At 46.4% G+C, this 20,429-nt stretch overlaps 1 protein-coding gene across 3 annotated transcripts in view; it reads left to right on the top strand.

The window, feature by feature from the left end:
- Positions 1–20,429, top strand: part of PIP4P2 (phosphatidylinositol-4,5-bisphosphate 4-phosphatase 2) — a 62,423-nt gene that overhangs the window by 7,551 nt on the left and 34,443 nt on the right. For 2 of the 3 annotated variants that reach the window (XM_039521781.1, XM_039521779.1), the window contains 3 exons: positions 7,923–8,071; positions 11,148–11,254; positions 18,348–18,471. In XM_039521781.1, the coding sequence (XP_039377715.1) occupies positions 7,923–8,071; positions 11,148–11,254; positions 18,348–18,471 (380 nt within the window). The remainder of the gene's footprint in view (positions 1–7,922; positions 8,072–11,147; positions 11,255–18,347; positions 18,472–20,429) is intronic. The other variant, XM_039521780.1, reaches the window with a different exon arrangement.

Genomic DNA, 20,429 nt, shown 5'->3' with positions numbered 1-20,429 from the left:
CGATGCTGGAAAGGTGTTTATGGGAGTGGTAGCAGCAATAGCCCAGGCACCACCACCTGTCTGATTGTCCCAACTTTCAGTCATCTACAGTTTTTTTTTTTTATTACACTGATCTATTTACAATGTGGGTGCAGTAGAAAATATTGCCAGACTCCAAAAGTATTTATTTTGGGTTCTTACGGATTATGGTATCGGCTTCTGTCTCTACTAGTGTATAGTCTTGAACTGAGACTGTGGAGAGCTTAACTTGTGTCTCCGCATATAGGCATGCCCGGGCATTAATCCAGACGGCACTGCAGTTCTTCAGAAAACAACCAATCATTAAAATGTTCTGAAGTTACTCCAAAAATCTTCAAGAGTGTATTGGTTTCTGCAAAGGGTGATGGTAAGGCTGAGGTTCTGAAAGTGAGCCTATCCTAATTAATGAAGGGCCAGATTCTGCTTTCAGCTGCACTGGCGTAATTCTGGAGTAACTCCATATACGTCAGTGGGTTACTCCAGAATTTTGCCAGTGCAAATGATAGTAGACTTGAGTCTGAAATTTACCAAAATTATGTTTTGTTTTATTTTTTCAGCGTAGAGAGACATTTCACATTCATGCACCCAAAAATGCAAACAAATCGAAGGTCTTGGTTAGCTTGTTTGTAGGCCACACAGCAAAGAAACAGGCTTTAACAGCATCTTAGAAGATTGTAATTTCTCATCATTAGGAAATATATTGTAGGTTTTTTTGTGTACTTCAGTACCCTACCTACTCACAAAAATGGAGGGAAAGAATGAGGTATAGTGTTAGAGTTGGCAACTTTGTAATATTTAAAATCCAGACACTCCAGCAGGAGTACTGGAACCTCCCCTGCCCTACCTCTTCACTCCAAGGCCCCGCCCACCATTTGCCCCCCCTGTCCCCCTCTGATCGGAAGGGACTTGTCTGCGGAGCCAGGGCTGGGAACTGCAGGTGCCCGACACAGGTAGGAGGCAGCCCCGGCTCAGTAGGGTGGCAGGTGTCTGGTTTCCGACCGGAACACCCGGTTGAAAAGGGATCCTGGCAGCTCCGGTCAGCACTGCTGACCAGGCCGATGACTGTCCAGTTGGCAGTGCTTCGCAGTGGTAGCCACCACACCGCATGGCTCCCGGGAAGCAGCCGGCATGTCTGGCTCCTTGGCTTAGGTGTGGCCAAGGGGGTTTGTGTGCTGCCCCTCTTGCAGGAGCAGCTCTCATTGGCCGGGTCAGGGCAGGGGACAAACTAGTGTTATTTGTGAGCGCGCAGCAGGTGGCTGTTGAGGAGTTGTGGCGTGTGCCTCTTCTGCTGCTGCCAGCCCTCTTCTCACTCTTCTCCTGTGGCTGGGCTTGAGCTGCGGCATGTGCCCTCACTGCCCTGTGGCGAACCATGGTGTGTCGCCCCATCGTTTGCACCCAGGAGTTTGAGGTATGTATCCCCATCTCTGAGTGCTGGGAATAGGGCTGCACCCCCATCCCCTTCACTGCATCCCTCCCCGTCCCATCCCCCGCACCCTCATCCCTCCCTGTCCCAACCCCCTGCACCTCCCATATCTGCCACCCTATGTCCTACCTGCACCCCATTCACCTCTATACACTGCTGAACTCCCATTATGTCCCTATACACCTCTGTGCCCCCCACATCCTCATGCACCTGTAGCCTTCTGCCTCCCCCTGCCTCCTCATCCACCCCACATACCCCCCACGCCCCTCCTCTCTCCTTTGCTGCCCTCTCTCACCCCCATTCTGCTGTCGTCCTTAGCCTCTTTCCCTCCCCATCCTCTCTCCTCCACCCTCTCCCATCTTTTCTCTCCAGCCCACCCTCCTCCCTTCCCAGCTGGGTGATTTAGTCAGCCCCTGGAAGAGTGGGGTCCTCTTGGGCACCATCATAGTCAGAGAGAGAAAATAAAAAGGCAGTAAAACCAGACAATAAAACTCAGCCAGCAGCCCCGGGGCCCAGGCAGAGCAGAGCCCCCTCAGTGCCGGATGGCCAGCCTCCAACCCCTTTGCTCTGGGGTGCAACCTTCATGCCGTGTATTTGAATCACACATTCCATCTCCCGTGTTCAAACTGTTGCAGCTCCTGGCCTTCTCCTGGTGCCTGTTTGGGCCTTGCAGTGAAAATGATCACATGAGCGAGGGTGGGGGAGAGCAAGCAAGGGAGGGAGGGAGGGGGGGCCTCAGGGAAGGGGCGGGGCAAGGGTGTTCAGTTTTCGGGAATTAGAAAGTTGGCAACCCTACGGCTGAGTAGGGGTTGGTGCAGGTGATGACCCAGTGCCTCCCCATCTCCCCCGCCTGCAATAACTGGACTTTGGATTTCCGATCAGTAGACCTGACCGGACTTCCTGGTTGAAAACCGGACACTTGACTACCCTATATAGTGTCTCCCCAAGCTAAGCTAAAACAAACCAGTAGGATTAAATTTGGGCCTGTCAGCTTTAATAGTAGCCCTTTAATTCTTTCCAGCAGCTGCTGCTTTGCTGAACGCTGCATTTTTTTTGTAGGAATACGATGTGACTCTGGGTTTCTTTGAAACATTTGTTGATAGTTCGGCTGTGAGCTACTGTATAGTTTATTCGGTGTCTCTTGGCTCCCCGCTTGAAGGGGAGCTCTTTTGTACACACTTCCTACTTTATGCTGTTTTCAAGCCTTGGGCTTCAGTAATTTTTACCTCCTCCTCCTCACACATGCACATATTTAGTGCTCTCATTTCAAGACACTAATTTACATAAAAAGTGACTAAAATAGACTTAAGCTATTATCTCCAGTAAAAGTTTTACTTAGGACTGTCGTGGTTAAATGAATTTTGCAGCATTATTGTAATGCATTAGGCTGTGTTTTCTATTGCCTCTTGCAATTCCCTATTTAAGAACATGGGTATAAACTGTAGTGGGGAGCTAGTACATTATTGCCTTTCTGGCTTCTCTCAGACACTGGAATAGAGAAAGGGAAATCTGGTAATTCAAAAGGGCAGAAGGCCTTTTTGGTCCCTCATCATGCTGAGCTGTTGTTTTTAAATTACTAACATTTCCTTTTAGTCCATTACATAAGCTGCATTTGCATTTACGGTCCCAGTCAACCGAATACCTTCCCCATAATCCCGAAACTTGTCTGAGTGACTGCTGAAAGCTGAAGCCCCAAGATTGGTCAGTCCAGCCTACTACTGCCAAAAGCAGAATTGTTTTCCACAAATTTCCCTCAAGGGACTAATCCACATTCTTAAAGGGCCTGAATCTGTGAAGTGCCAAGTATTCTCCACTCCCTTTGGGCTTGGCTACACTTGAAAGTTGCAGCGCAGGGAGTTACAGCGCTGGTCGTGCAGCTGTGTAGGGACAGCGCTGGTGTGTGGCCACACTGACAGCTAACAGCGCTGCAGTGTGGCCACACTTGCAGCATTTGCAGCGCTGTATTGAGAGGTGCATTGTGGGCAGCTATCTCACAGAGCACCTCGTCCCATTTTGGCACCGTGGGTTGTGGGAAGGGGACGGAAGGGTGCGGGTCATTCCACTTCCTGTCCCAACGCCCCGTGGTGCATCGCTTCACATCCCAGCAGTCACAGTTTTTCCAGCCACGTTTGGCGCCATTGTGAGTCTCTTGCTGTGTTTTACTCTCTCTGTGAATCGCGATTTCTGTGGGAAATGGAGCCCGAGCTGCTGAGGACTGTGCTGATGAGTGTCGCCAGCACAACACGTTTGGCAGTTGAGCTCTTCCTTCAGCTCCAAAGTGACAGTGAGGAGTCCGACGATGATATCGAGTCGCCTGCCGCGTGTGACACTACATTGCTTGTGGCATTCACGGAAATGCTCAGCACCGTGGAACGCCGCTTTTGGGCTCGGGAAACAAGCACTGAGTGGTGGGATCACATCGTCATGGAAGTCTGGGATGACGAGCAGTGGCTGCAGAACTTTCGCATGAGAAAAGCCACTTTCATGGGACTGTGTGCTGAGCTCGCCCCCACCCTGCGGCGCAAGGACACAAGATTGAGAGCTGCCCTGACGGTGGAAAAGCGGGTGGCTATTGCAATCTGGAAGCTGGCAACTCCAGACAGCTACCGGTCGGTCGGGAACCAGTTTGGAGTGGGAAAGTTGACCGTTGGAATCGTGTTGATGCAAGTTTGCAGGGCCATTAATCGCATCCTGCTAAGAAGAACCGTGACTGTGGGGAATGTGCAGGACATTGTGGATGGCTTTGCACAAATGGGTTTCCCTAACTATGGAGAGGCGATAGATGGGACGCATATTCCTATTCTGGCACCACCCCACCTAGCATCCGAGTATGTTAATCGGAAGGGGTATTTCTCTATGGTTCTCCAGGCGCTTGTGGATCACCGTGGGCGTTTCATTGACATTTACACAGGCTGGCCTGGAAAGGTGCATGATGCACGCATCTTTCGGAACAGTGGCCTGTTCAGAAAGATGCAGGCAGGGACTTTTTTCCCAGACAGGAAGATCACAGTAGGGGACGTCGAAATGCCCATTGTGATCCTTGGAGACCCCACTTACCCGTTACTGCCTTGGCTCATGAAACCCTATACAGGGAAGCTTGACAGGAGCAAGGACCGGTTCAACTACAGGCTGAGCCGGTGCCGAATGACCGTGGAGTGTGCTTTTGGGCGTTTAAAAGCTCGCTGGAGATCTCTGTATGGGAAGCTAGACTTGGGGGAAAGCAGCATCCTCGCGGTTATATCCGCTTGCTGTACCCTCCATAATATTTGTGAAGGGAAGGGTGAAACATTCAGTCACGCATGGACCACCAAGGTTCAAGTCCTGGAGGCTGAATTTGCACAGCCAGAGAGCAGGGCTACTAGAGAGGCCCAGCACAGGGCTACAAGGATTAGGGATGCCTTGAGGGAAGAATTTGAGGCAGAAAGCCAACAGTAATGTTTGTTGCCTTGCATGGGAGTGAAGTGCAGTGGTTACACTGTTAGGATTCTATTATCCCTAAAATGATTTGCAGTGCCTGTTTCTTTACTGGGCTAAGGTATCTTTCACTATCTGCAATAATAAAGACTGTTTTCAAAGCCAAGAATTCTTTTATTGAAAAGAAAAAAAACTTCCTTGACAGACACACAACATTTCAGGAACCTAAAAGGGCAGGGGGGTGGTTTGGTGAACTGTACAGTCACAAGTTTGCATATGTCCTGCCTGGAGTGCTGTGCAATGACTGCTGCACTTCAGGGTGCATATACTGCATGGTGATGGGGGTTGAGTGCAGAGGGTAAGGGTCGTAGTTCTCAGGGCTGGTTGGTGAACGTACAGGTGTTGGAGGCAGCTGGTGGTGGTAAGAACCTGGATGCTGGGGAAGGGGGTTTTGAGCTGACATTGGGGCACAAGGGAAAAAGCTTTGGGACGGGGGGGGGCGGGGGAGTAGCACGGTAGTGCTCTGCCTGCATGGCTACGAGTGACTGGATAGAGTCCGCTTGGCGCGCCAGGATGCTTAGCAGCTGCTTTGTGCTTTTCCTCCTGGCCACTGCATTTCTCTGGCGGATCCTGCTTTCCCTTTCTCTCCAGTCCTGCAGGTTTTTACTCTCTCTAGCAGAGTGATCAATAACTGTTTTCAGCATGTCTTCCTTGGTTTTTCGCGGCTTCTTCCTGAGATTTTGTAGTCTCTGTGCAGTGGTGGAGACGGGCAGTCCAGCAGTCAAGGTCGCTTTTGGAAAGGCAAAAATGGCAACAGTTAACAGGGGTAGCATTGTTCGTTATCTCATCCAGACAGTAATTCCCACACACTGAAGGAGTTTACAGTCTTCACTTTAGCATACTTTTCCCATACCCAGACAGAGCACACATAACCCAACAGGAGCCACGAAATGGTGAGTAAGGGGGACTGATTGCTTCAGGGCTGTGCAGGGGTTTCTGTGCGTTGGGGACAGCAAACAGCTACAGGGGGGATCTGCACTGAACAGTCTCCCAACATTTTCCACAAGAGTTACTCCTGGAAGGTATCTCGCTGCTGCAGGTCACCAGGGAAGAGCGGGAAGGTCTTCTACAGCAATGCGGATTCCGCCCTGGCCCCTATGCAGCTTGCCTGTGTGCAGCAATGGTCCCCCCACCCCTCGCGGCACAGTGGCGTGGACGCGTTAGCCTGACTGGGACAAGGACCACAGTGGCTCTCCCTATAAACCTGCGCAGGCACATTGCCCACGCTCTGGCTGAAACTTTTGAGGAGATTACTGCAGCCGATTACTGCGACGTGATAGACCACATCAATGGGCTATTCCACATCTAGGCATGCATGCATGCAGCCTTAACCCCCCCTCCTCTCCCGAAACATTTCCACCCTGAAAATAAAAGCCGCTTACCGGTAACCCGCTCCTCTGCTTGTCCTTCACCAAGTGCTGGCTGCTGCGATTGGCTACCTTCCTCCTGGCTTGAGAAGAGCTCCTGGCTGCATGCCTCCTGGGACTCTGGGGTGTCTTCCCCATCCCAGTAGCTTCACTCTCGGTTTCCTCCACCCCCCGCTCCTCCTCCTGCTCCTGTCCCCCACCCTGCTCAGAAGTGTCCATCGTGGTCGTCGGATTGGCAGTGGGGTCATCCCCAAGTATCATGTCCATCTCCCTGTAAAAACGGCAGGTCGTGGGGGCAGCGCCGGAGCGGCAGTTTCCCTCGTGGGCTTTGTAATAGGCACTCCGCAGCTCCTTTACTTTAACCCTGCATTGCAGCGCGTCCCGCTCATGGCCCCTATCCAGCATGGCCTTTGATACCTGCCCAAAGGTATCATAATTCCTATGGCTGGAGTGCAGCTGGGACTGCACAGCTTCCTTCCCCCAAACACTAATGAGGTCCAGCAACTCGCCATTGCTCCATGCTGGGGCTCGTTTGCCGCGTGGAGGCATGGTCACCTGGAAAGATTAACTGATTGCACTCCACACCTGGCTGAGCAAACAGGAAGGGGATTTTTAAAATTCCCGGGGCATTTAAAGGGCGGGTCACCTGAGGCCAGAGCAGTAGAGTGCAAACTGATGAGCAGAGTGGCTGAACAGGAATTCTGGGATATCTCCTAATACCCTGGAGGCCAATAACAGCGCTGGTGTGTGTCCACACCTGACGAGCAGCGCTGGATCACCAGCGCTGCACTCGCTACACCCCAAGCAGACCAGGTGTTCAGCCAGTGCTGCAGCCAGGGAGTTGCAGCGCTGGATGTGCCTTGCAGGTTTGGACAGTTACTAAGTTGCAGCGCTGGAAAGCCTCCACCAGCGCTGCAACTCTCAAGTGTAGCCAAGCCCTTTGACTTCAGTGGAAGTTGAGGGCTCTTAGAACCCTCAGGATGTATTTTTAGCACCTTGTGGGATTGGATCCATAGTGCTCACTCTAGGGGAGCTATTCTTGGGAGTCAGGAAAAATTTCCTTTCTTTAAATTTTACCTGATTTCCTCTAGCATTACCCTTTTGTATGCCACATTAAAAATTTTTGTCCCAATGTTGCATCCTCTTCAGGTAATATAAATGCTTGCCAGGACTTTCCCACTTACCCAAGCTATGTATATTTTAATTATCTGTTTTCATTTTTCCTCCAGAAGTCAATCTTTTTCTCCTCTTCCCCCCCACACCCAATCATTGTTTTTGTTTCTCTCTGAACTCTTTGGAATTTGGCCATGTATCTTTGGTATTGAAGTGCCTGGATACAAATGCAGTAGTCCAGAGGCAGACGTGTCACCTCTTATCACCTTCCCAATGTGTGATGTAATGCTTCTGTATTGTTAGTATTCTACAGTATGGTTATAGAACTAGGACTAATATATTAATACAGAACATTGGGGAAAATCTGTAAATCAGTTTTGTGATTACTTTAGATAAACGATAACTCCAACCACTAACTTTCTGATTCTGTGTCTTAAGCTATTGTGACCACTGGAAATATTTTCTGCTGTAGAGTGACTCTGACCCTATTGGTTTGGTTGTTGAACTGTTTTATCATTTCTTTGCAGCAGAACTCCCCCCTCCGTATACCGCCATTGCCAGTCCTGATGCCAGTGGTGTTCCTGTAATAAACTGCCGCGTGTGCCAGTCACTAATCAATTTGGATGGCAAGCTTCACCAACATGTTGTTAAGTGCACAGTTTGCAATGAAGCTACGGTAAATGGGTTTTTAGATTTTTCCATTGTTGTTGATATATTCTATTAACTCCTGGTTACGTAGAAAGGATATATCAGTATTACTGATCACCTAGCATGTTTATTCAAGAATTATTGACACAAGGTGGGCTCGGTTATCTGTTAGCAATGAAAATGTACAAAAGCAAGAAAGTCTTCAAGCTCCTAAGCCTATTTGTTTCAGGTGGAATGCATCTTGCTTTCCATCTCTTATTCTTAGCAAGCGGGAATTCAAAGGGTTAAAAGAGTCAGTTAAAGCAGAAGCTACCTCCCTGATGTTTTAGGGAGAGATGAGACAGCATGAAATGATAGGCTTTCGGGGCGGGGAGGGGTTGAGGGAAAAGAGGGGGCAGTATTTCTAGGTAAGACACCTCGATTTTTTTTCTGTCATAAGTATTTTTAGATGTAAATTAAGGAACACAATGCCTAATTTACCCAAGGGACTGCATATGTGTATTTGGCTGAATATGTGCACTATTTTGTTAAATAATACTCTAACGACTTTAGTTTTAATCATTGTTTAGAAAGTTTTGTGCTGTATATATAAACTCCACCCCTTCCCCTTTTATTTAAAAAACAAGTTTTCTCAGGACCTGAAATCTATAGTGTCCCCTTGACATACTTATAAAATCAACCAATGGTAAGTATGGATTTCATTATGCTCCCCATATCCGGGACTGCAGTGTTACATAGTGAGGGACAAATGTGCCTCTTGCCCTTGGGTGGGTGCAGAGCATCATGTTTGCATCAGAAATAAAAAAATTCCATTACACTGAGGAAGCAAAATTTTTTGGATCCTAAGTGGGATTCCCCAACTCAGCAGAAATCCCATCCATACACGTTAGAGGAGTTTGGCTGGGCAGAGAATATTGAAAGGGTGGTGGAGGGGTACTCCAAATGGCATCAATTCCACCACCTCCTCAAGTCACGTTAATCAGCATTATATCACGGGCTTCGTGTCCCTGTACTGAATTTAACCAACTCATCCATACATGGAGACTGTGGCTCGCTGACAGCACAGGACTGTTGAGACTCAGGAATCCTAGGTTGATTCCACATTCTCTAGTGGTTACAAACCTGTCTACTGCTGCTCTGTCGCAGCCTTTTCTCTGCAGGGTCCCAGTCCCTGCCTCCTCACCCAGCCAATCCCAGTCTTACCCTACCAGTTCTTACCCTACCCTGCTCCTCAGTTCTTGCACTTGGTGCCACAGCAGCCCCTGGCATCTAGAGGAACGATGTCGAGGAAAGTCTCCAGCAGCCCTGCTCTGGAGCATACCAAGTACAGATGGAATCTTTGGAGACTCTAGCTACCAAACTCTACAAGCATGTGTGAGCTGTGACTTTCAAAGGCTTAGAGCTTGGCCAACTCTGGATGATTTCTCATGGGAGCAGCAAAAGACATAGCCCCGACATTAAGCTTAACTTCCTATCAAATTCCAAGCCCTGGCGCTAAAGCTAGTGCAATGGAGGTGCTAGAGCTGCTGGAAAAAATATTTGTAAGAATTTTTTTTAGCATATGTTACTTCGCCAATTTCCCTAACCTCATTTTCAGAAATGGCTGAACCATTTTTGCTGAAACTTTCCAAAAATATTTGGACTGAGGCAGTCACCTGACAGGGAAAAGGTCAGCTAAAAAGTTTGGCAGAGTAATTGAAAACTGTCTTGTAATGGGCAGTGTTGAGCAACCTTAGCTATAAGTGTAAGTTACCAGCTCTGCCGAGGATAAAACTTTTCCATTAGAAATCTGTCAGTTAACGTGTGAATACACTGATAGAAACTGATATTTCATAGATTCTTAGGCCAGGAAGGAACACTATGATCATCTAGTTTCATCTTTTGGATAACACACAACAAATTAAGAGAACTTGAAATATTTTTAAAGATATATTTTTAATTTGTTGAAAAGGAAAGAGGGAGTGGGGTTGTTCTAGCCGTAAAAATGTGCTGATAGCAGGAACTTCTGAGATATAAAAAATGCAGGTCCTAGCTTTAGGTGTTTGTGATTATCTCTTAGAGAATGAACAAGATACCTGATTCTCTTACTATTCTTGATTAATTTGTATTACCATAGCATGTAGGAGACCTCTCATGCACCAGGACCTTATTGCGTTAGGCTCTATACAAACAGGCAGATAATATTTCAGATATTTTGTTCTAAATTATATTGCATTGTAACTTCAGTCTATCCATTCGGTTAATTATTTTGGTCCAGATTCTAAAAGGTATTTAGGCACATAACTCCCAAAGGGTCTTAGCTTTTGTGCCAGATCTTGCTCCCTTACTTATGTGAATATTGCAGTCAGTGGGATTAAGTCTCAAAGTATGACAGGTAGGCTTTGTCTCTTAAACAGCAGTATTTGTTTAGAATACATTTCAGTAAACGTTGAATAAAACTAAACTTTGTAGGCTTTGAACTCTGTTTCTAAAATATGAACTGGACACTGTGCACTAGGCTACAAAATCCTTGGTTGCTTGTTTTATATACATATAAAAATCTTTTTCTCTCAGTAGAGACTGTATATTACTTGACTGAGGCTGTGTGTATATAATAGTGAGTAGATAGATAGATTGAGAGAATAATGAGGATAAACCCTTTGGAGATGTGGATATTTAAGCATTCAAGTGGCAGTGTATGAAATACTAGTGTTCTTAGGATTCATTTTATAAAATCAAATGAAAGGGCTACAAAGTTCAAACAACATGCATTCACCAATTTATGCAAACACACACATGTATGGAACTGGGACCTAATTTAATGTTATGCTTCTTCAGCTAAATAGTGAGACAAAAGCATTTTCCTACTCTTTAAGCTAAAGTTAGGGTGCCGATCAACAATTTTAATTGTTTGTTGTTAAAACTTTAGCCCTGTTTGTTTATTTATTTATTTATTTATTGTCATGTTCTGTCCTGTAAGGAGAGAACCTGTACTTCCCTTTTCTTAACTGGGATTCATGTCATATCATTTACTCTGTTTAAGATACTTAGGAAACTAGCAAAAAAAATTAGTTCACTATTTTTGTATAAAAATTCTGATGGTTTTGTTGGTTTTTTTTGTCTAGCCAATCAAAAACCCTCCTTCAGGAAAGAAATATGTTAGATGTCCATGTAATTGTCTTCTTATCTGTAAGGATACGTCTCGGCGAATAGGATGTCCAAGACCCAACTGGTAAGACCTAAAGAATCTTAATGACAGATACAATGGTGATGTGAATGTTATAAATATTTTAATATCATTGTTAGTCATTCATTTAGCAAAGTGTGTCCACTTTCATTAACACTACACAAATATTTGTCCATGGATCTGTGTAGACCTCAATTTATTGGATTCATTAGGTTAACATATTCAAAGAAGACAACTATATTACTTGTGCCATAATATCTGTTTCTCTAACATGATTGATATCAGTTTCAAGAATTTTAATATATTTAATATGGAATAGTTTATTGTGTAAGTTGTATGAGGAATATATGAAGTGAATAGCATACAGTATAGTAAGGAAACAATTTAAAAGTTCTGGGAAATATTGTGCATAATTTTCTGCAAGCTCAGTTCTATGGTAATTCCATGGGAAAGTGATGAATACACAACTCGTGTTATAGTAACTCTGTTGCTTAGTAATGGTGAATAAAATGACACACTTGTTAAATCTTTCATTGCAGAAATCCTTCCTACTCCTTTCTCAAAAAAATAAAATTAGTCAGTGAACATATCTGCTCTTTGTTTAGAAAAACTAGTTAATATAAACTGATCTGATGTTTATGCGAATCTTTAGAATTCTAAAATAAATAAGAGGCATGTGTCTGGACACACCAGATGCTGCTGCATACTTTCACACAATAAGAGAAATCCCAGCCCCATTGAAGTCAAGGATTTCATCCAATAAATCTAAGGCCTTGTCTACACTACAAGACTATTTCGAATCAACTTAGTTCGAATTTGTGGATTCGACCTTATGAAGTCGAATTTGTGTATCCATACTAAATACACTAATTCGAATTTCTGAGTCCACATTCACGGGGCCAGCGTCGACTTTGGAAGCGGTGCACTGTGGGAAGCTATCCCACAGTTCCCGCAGTCCCCGCTGCCCATTGGAATGCTGGGTAGAGCCCCCAATGCCTGCTGGGGGGAGAAATGTGTCGAGGGTGGTTTTGGGTAAGTGTCGTCATTGAACCGTCAATCACAACCTCCCTCCCTCCCTCCTTGAAAGCGCCTGCGGGCAATCTGTTCGTGCACTTTTCTGGTCAGTGACAGCGCGGACGCCACAGCACTGCAAGCATGGAGCCCGCTGCGATCATCGCCGTTTTCTCCTCCTCGCACTTTATCGTCCACCTCTTCCACAGTCAGCTGCTGAGAAATTGGGCCACTTTTCAATGGTGCTGCAAGCACTGGGGGACCATAGGGGACGTTTTACAAACATCAACGTCGGGTGGCCGGGCAAGGTCCATGATGCGTGTGTTTTCAGGAACTGTGTGCTGCTCAGACGCCTGCAGGAAGGTAGTTTCTTCCCGGACCACGAAATAACTGTTGTGGATGTGCAGATGCCTATAGTCATCCTCGGGGACCTAGCCTGCCCGCTAATGCACTTGCTCATGAAGCCCTATACAGGCGCCTGGGACAGCGACAAGGAACTCTTCAAATACCAGCGAGCAGCGAGCAGCGTGACCTGTGACTGTTCAGTTTCTTTACAGAGAAGCTGAACCTGCCCCTGTTTCTTTACCCAGTTACTGTTGACTCTCCTCTTCGGTTACATACCCCGTTCACCCCGTTACCCCCACTTCCAGCACACGTGTAAAAATAAAATACATGTCCCATTATTACTTAACAAAGGTTTCTTTATTCATGACTTTTCGTGAAAGGGTTGAAACTGGGATGCAGGCTGTGCTGGGTAGGGTGTGCGGTGATGTAAAGACCGCCTCTAAACTCAAGGAATGACAGGCTCCTGCTCCTAGAGCGGTCCGCAGTGCCGGAATGCTTCTTTCAACGGAGCCTGCCATTCCTCTTTATGGAATTCTGTGTGCGGGCGGATATGTGACCTTGTGGTGGAGGAGGACGGATACAGATTCCTCAGTTGCGTGACTCAGCGGTCCAGGACAAGGACCGCTGTATAAGATCTGTAACTGCCCTCCCCCGCTGCAAAGTCACATCTCCCCCGCCCACACAGATCCTGGAAACCACCTCCAAAAACCGACCAGGGTGCCTACTGACTGCACCGTGTGTGTGACCCGCTGCTGATCCTGCCCCCGTGTCTGTACCCTGGGAAAGGTGACTGTCCTATGCAATTAACCACCCCCTTCCCCACGCCCCCCATTCAAACACAGTCTTCTTTGAAAAAACATAACGGAAACAGTAATTAACAGCAAAGCATTTTTATTAATTAAGTACACAGTTAGGGGATGGGACTGGGATTGGGACTACTGTGAGTGTGGAAGTGAAGGACTTCGGCAAAGGTAGGGTATGAGAGCTTTTGGATACTTGAGCACTGTGCTGTGGTGCAGTGACAGTATTCACGTCCCGGCCGCTCCTCCTGATTACTTTCATTGAGGGGGTATGGGACTTTGTGGCAGGAGTGCGGTTGCAGATACACTGCAGGGTGTCTCTGTCCTCCTGCGGTCCTGCAGAACATCCACAAGGCGCCTGAGCGTGTCCGTTTGCTCCCTCACTAGTCCAAGCAGCGTTTCAGTCGCCTGCTTGTCTTCCTCACGCCACCTCTCCTCCCGTTCGCTGTGTGAGCGCTGGCACAGAGAGACGGCCTCCACTGGCTCTGCTGGTCCGCCTCTGCTAGGTAGCAGCCCATACGTTCCTCGAACATCTTGTCCCTTGTCTTTTTCTTTCGCCACCTAATCTTTGCCAGCCTCTGCGAGGGGGATGCTGTGGCAGGTCTGGAGACAGTGGAAGCTGTGAGATGGGAAACAGGGAGTGAATTCCTTGCAAAGATACATTTTGGCGAACAATTAACTGAGTCTAGGCTGTCTCTGTGAATTCTGGGTTGAGACCCCTGTGTCTGCTGGGGCACAAATCATTTTCGCGGTGGATTCTGGGTAAATGTCGCCAGTCATTCCTTCCTCCGGGAAAGCAACGGCAGACAATCATTTCAAGCCCGTTTTCCCAGAATTGCCCTGGCATACGCCATAGCGTGGCAACCATGGACACTGTTTTGCCTTTTGTGTATGTCCCCGTATGTGTACTAGATGCCGCTGACAGAGGCGGGCCAGCAGCGCTACACAGCAGCATGAGTTTGCTTTTGCATGACAGCAGAGATGGTTACCAGCCATATTGTACCATCAACCATACCATAAATTGGTAATAAGATGGTAATAAGATGGGCATGGTTACCTGTCCTTTGCACTGCACCATTTGCTGCTGTCATAAGTGCCCCTGGCCGAGCAGCCAGGGGCTTAAAGCAAAATTGGGAATGACTCCTGAGTCAATCCCTCCTTTTTGGTATCTAAAAATAGAATCAGTCCTGCCTAGATTATGGGCAAGTGTACTAGAGAACCACTGTATCATAGAACCAGAGAGCACAGCTGCTCTGTGTCCGATCCTGTATAAATTATGAGCTGTATGCTATTCACAGGGGGTGCTCCTGCAACAACACCACCTGTTCATTCCGTTCTTACCCCGGCCTTCCTGGGCTACCATACCATTGTCCCCCCACTTCTGTGATGAAGTAATAAATAATGCAGGAATAAGACACAGTGACTTGTTTGTGAGAAATGACTGGAAGGAAGCCTCCAGCTGCAATGATAGTCCAGGCAGGACATTAAGGAGTGTGGATGAAGGAGCCCATCATCCCTCTGCTAGTCCAGGGGCAATTGAATCTTTTATTTACAATGAAGGGTGGGGGCTGATGGAGCTCAGCCCCCTGTTGCAATGATGAGGACGGTTACCAGCCATATTGTACCATCAGCCATCAAAAATTAGGGACAGGCGCCCTTGATCGACCTTACTGATACTAGTCGGCATGGTTACCAGCCCTTTTGCACTGCCCCATGTGCCAAGAGGCTGATGATGAGGATGGATTTCCATCTTATTGTACCATCAGCCACCCATGGCGGGGGGCGGGGAGCAAGGATGTTGGTGTTGAGTGCTGCACCATCGCGTCTATCTGCAGCATTCAGTAAAGATAGGGTGACATGTAAAAGACTCAACAGAGGATTGTTTTCACTTCTGGTGGTGTGTGTGGTGTGTGCGCAAATTGCCGAACTATGCCCTGACCCACCGCAGACACTGTGTTTGACCCTAGAAGCATTTGGAGCTCATCCAAGAATGCAAATACTTTTCGGAGACAGCAGGAACTGTGGGATACCTTGCGTCCTCATTCCCCCCTCCCTCCATGAGCGTCCATTATATTCTTTGGCTTTCCGTTACGCTCGTCACGCAGCTGCGTGCTGAGTCTGTGCTATGCCGTGTGTCCGTAGATTTTTTAAAAATACTTTGGACCAGGCGTAACATTACAGTAATTACCCTAATTAGATGCAGGAGTCTCCGAGCGAGATCACCCTGAGGAGGGTCACTGAAGGAGATAGAGAGCGCATGCTGCGTGAAAGCTCGCACGAACCAGGGCCCGATGCAGCCGTGCTCGGGGAGGCAGTGCTCCCTGAGTACCTCATGAAAGCCTGGCGCGGAAAACTGTGCTACCACGGAGCACCCAATAAGGCAGCTCTCCCCAGGAACCTCCTGCGGAGGCTTTTCGATTACCTCCAGGAGAGCTTCGTGGAGATCTCCCAGGAGGATTTCTGTTCTATCCCCATATATATAGAGACCTCCTTTTCACATACTTCAGATTCCTGTTATATTAAGAATAAAAGTTTACATGTTTAAAGCACTTACCGACTGCTCCTTCCCCTGATTCAGGGTCCGGGTTAACGGCCAGGGAGGGTTGGTAGGGGATCTCCGTGACGGTGATGAAGAGATCCTGGCTGTCGGGGAAACCAGCGTTGTAAGCGCTGTCGCCTGCCTCGTCCTCCACAAACCCTTCCTCATCTTCCCCGTCCGTGAACATCGCCGAGGAACTGTCCGTCGACACTGTCCCATCGTCAGAGTCCACGGTCACTGGTGGGGCAGTGGTTGCAGGCTCCGTAGCGTCCATTTGCCGCTTTGATTTTTTGGTAGCCTTGTCTGAGGTCCTTGATTTTCACGCGGCGCTGCGTTGCATCCCGGCTGTATCCTCTGTCTCTCATGGCTTTGGAGACCTTCTCGTAGGTCTTCGCATTCCCTGTTTTGGAGCGCAGCTCCGAAAGCACAGACTCCTCGCCCCACACACCGATCAGATCCAAGAGTTCCCAGTCAGTCCATGCTGGGTCCCTCTTTCTATTCAGAGATTACATGAACTCCTCTGCTGGAGAGCTCTGCAGCGTTGCAGGTGCTGCGGAGCTCGCCCCGATGTCCAGCCAGGACGTCAGATTCAAAGTGCCCAGACAGGAAAATGAATTCAAATTTTCCCGGGTCATTTCCTGTGTGGCTGGTCAGAGAATCAAAGCTCGGACTGCTGTCCAGAGCGTCAACAGAGTGGTGCACTGTGGGATAGCTCCCGGAGCTACTAAGTTCGATTAGCATCCACACCTAGCCTAATTCGAGCTAGCCATGTCGAATTTAGCGTTACTCCACCTGCCGGGGTGGAGTACCAAATTCGAACTAAAGAGCCCTCTAGTTCGAATTAAATGGCTTCCTGGTGTGGACGGTTGAGCGGTTAGTTCGAATTAACGCTGCTAAATTCGAATTAAAGTCCTAGTGTAGACCAGGCCTAAGTAAGCAGGAATCCATAACACATAATAATGTACTAGATAACCAGGAAGCACAAAAATAAACCAATTTCCCTAATTTTGTTAAAACATCAGTCCCAATAGTATATGCTTCTTCAGCAGCTCTGCTTGAAGGAGAGCAAGATTGGGAGTGTGCATATTGTAGGAAGGGGCCCTTGACAGAGACTGCCCTGCCACTGTTGCGTGCCTTCCACACTTGAAGGGGGTCTGGCCCAACCTGAGCTGTGGCAGCATAGATGAGGCGGGATGAGGTGGATTAGGTGATTCTTTGTGCCTGCATTTTTGCTTCATATACTGTCATCTTTGTTGTATGTTCAAACCACGTGCGCAAACTGGAAACATGAAATGATACAGTCTGGTTAACTTAAAAATACAAAACCAAGCATGTGACAATATTGACATTAAATGGTCTTTGGAGCTCAAAATTGATTTTTTTTCCCTAGTTGATACAGAGTGGGCTATTTAGGACTAACTTAATGCTAAATGACTTCGTGTATAGAAAAAGTTTTTGATCTTTAAATAGATTTTGCTCTTAAGTGGGCTTAACTGTACTGGAATCCTGGTATTTTCTGACCTTCTGCATTTGAATGACACTATGCCAGTTCTCATTCCCATTTCCAACTTGAGGATAGATATAAAGAATGGCTAATGTCATCTGAGTCGCCCTCTGTGTGGGTCCCAGGTGAGCAAACCTCCTGGGAAATAAACAGGGATCTTCCATAGTCTGTCCAAGCCTCATGCTGTGAGATTTACAAAACCTGGTTTTGTGTGTGTGTGTGTGTGTGTGTGTGTGAGAGAGAGAGAGAGAGAGATCTTGTAAATCAGGCATATTCTCACTGCTTGCCAAAGCTGAGCAGCCTGAGGTGAGTGTTGGGCATCCCCTTTGTGGGCAGAGACTGTTGACACAGAAGAGGCAAGGAGGCTGCCTGGCCTGTCTTGGCTTGGAGTGTGTGGGAAAGAGGGAGAGAGTCGTATGAGAAGAAGGAGAAATCTACTTGGAGAAGGGGTGAGGAGAGATGACTGATTTTGAAGGGAAAGGAGAGTTTGAATGGGGAAGGATGTTGGCTGGAAGGCCAAGATTGAGAGTCCAACTCCTGCTATGTGTTTCCCCAGCCATTGCCATGTTTCTCTGTTCACAATCTTGAATATCTGGTCATCTTACCCAGATTTTCTGCACTCTCAATACTCCCCTCTTCATGAGGGGCAGTGTCCCAAACTGGACTCTGCCGTTTGCTGGCTAGGTCTCTGTTCTTGAAATTGTCGCCATTTACACTTGTATAATAACCTTTCAGTAAAGAAAATGGTGTCTTCCTTACCTGTTTGGAAAACACTAATAAGAGAGAGCTCAATTGGATGCACATATAATAAGAAGTAGGTTCCACTTTACAGTCATAAAATATTTGGTAAGGTCTTGCAGAGCTAATAACCTAAATGCATGATCCCTTCCCCTCGTTAGTGTAATGACATGGCATATATGTTTAATGTTCCTACCACAGTAGACGCATCATTAACCTTGGTCCAGTGATGTTGATTCCGGAAGAGCAGCCAGCTCAGCCTGCCTTGCCAGTTCAGCCAGAAGGTACTCGGGTGGTGTGTGGACACTGTGGAAATACATTCCTGGTAAGTAACCAATGTTCATTGTAGTGTCAGGGTTTTCGTGTACACTTGGAGCTGGGGTTGTGATTCCCAGCTCAAATAGATATTTAGATGCGTCTGTGCTAGCTCAAGCAAGTGTGCTAAAAATAGCAGTGTAGCATGGATGGCAGCTCAAGACTAGTTGCCCAAGTACTCATCCTCTCCCCCATGGCATATACTCAAACGGTTAGCTTGAGCCACTGCCTGTGCTATCCCGGCTATGCAGCATATCATCTGGGAATAAATTCTCCTCTGTTACATCAGTGCAATATCACTGAAATCAATGGAACTCATCCAAGACCCTATCCCACTGGTATAGCATTGATGTGGAACCATATCCCTCTGTGAGTTGATTGTTAAGACACAGATATCACCTGAATATGCAGTTTGTAACTGAGTATTTACTTGTGCTTCTTCAAGAAAATCCCCCAGTATTCTCTCCATCTAGGAAAGGGTCAGGCCCATAACCAATACAATACTGATGGAAAACTATTGTTAAACTGTTGTTGTTACAATCCAGTGATGATTATATTCTGCAGTAAGTAAACATGTGTAATTGTTTCTATTATAGTTCATTTTTTAGATGCTCATAACTTTTTGAAACTTTCACCTCTGGATAAAATTCTCCATGCTTGGACTCGAGTTTTGCAAAGACTTATGCACATTCATAACTTTTATCAAGTGGATAGTCCTTTTGAAGCTACGCTCATGTGTAAATTTGTGTAGGATTGAAGCTTTAGTTTGAGGCCAAAGGTAAATATTCATTTGAAAGTTTGAGCAAAAAGTTCAGTTGTTTTAGAATAGGAGGATTGGGAAAAGTATTGTTTTTCCCTACTGTAAAAACATTTTTGCAACTGTTTGTTGACCAGCCCTGTTGTCATAATGCTTGAGGTTTCAATGTTGAAATTGACTATAGAAATAGTCCTTATAGAGATGTAATGCACAGCCTTATGCTGGAGGAAATTAGCTTTGATTTCACTAACATATTAGTGTTTGAAAATCATGTTGTGAACATGCATAGTAGACATTTGTTGCAAAGTGCATTAGTTATGTCCCTATGAAAAATGGCCAATGCAGGTCCTTGAAGCTAAACTGTTTTCATAATCAACTGACCAATGTCACCTTGCTAAAGCAAGGGCTCTATCCAACCTTGTAAGGTGTGCAGGAGCTACAGATAGACTTCTTTATATCTGTAGCTAAATGTAAAGGGGCTGAGGAAGGGCTTCAGCTTGCCTTGCAATGGGTGCAAGAGAGGGGCTCCCTTGTGGCAGTTTTGCTACAGGACGTGTTTTTTTTGTGGGGTACATTTACAGATCAATTAAAGAGCACACTAACCACCTTAAATACTGTTGTAGTTTAAATGTGAGTTTGCGAGGTGTGCCGGTGTGCTGTAGGTTCTAAGGGGCACTAGTTAGGGATCTGGGTCATGGATTTACACATGACATTTGCAAGGTTTTTTTGCAATGCTAAAGTTGTGAAGTCTTGGAGACAGAAATTCCTTCTATTGACTCTTCTTTTTTTCCATTGTTTCTTATGAATAAATAAAAATCATACCTCGTGCAACCTACGCCTCCCCTCCCACCTCCAAAAATCCAATGTTAAGGTTTCATGATTAAACATTCAGAAATCAGTACATTTCAGCTTGTACGCAAAACCTTAACTCTGACTGCTTCCTTATATTTACAGAAACACAATATTTCTTAAATAATAGGATATCACTTTTAAAAAAATCTTCAACCTTCAAGATCAAATTCTTCTAAGGGCCCATCTACAGTACACATTTTATCAAAGTTCACCTTATAACGTGGGTTGATTTTTGCCTATGTAGATAGTTTAAATTCAGTTTGGGTCTATATTATGGAATCCTTTTAGAGCTCTGGCATGATATAAAAGAGTGCAGTCTGGTAAATGATTGTAACTTGATTCTGTGACATTGTTATAAT

Source organism: Mauremys reevesii, linkage group 2, assembly GCF_016161935.1.
Source record: "Mauremys reevesii isolate NIE-2019 linkage group 2, ASM1616193v1, whole genome shotgun sequence".
NCBI classification, from domain to species: domain Eukaryota; kingdom Metazoa; phylum Chordata; order Testudines; family Geoemydidae; genus Mauremys; species Mauremys reevesii.
This window is presented reverse-complemented; position numbering and strand designations above follow the sequence as displayed.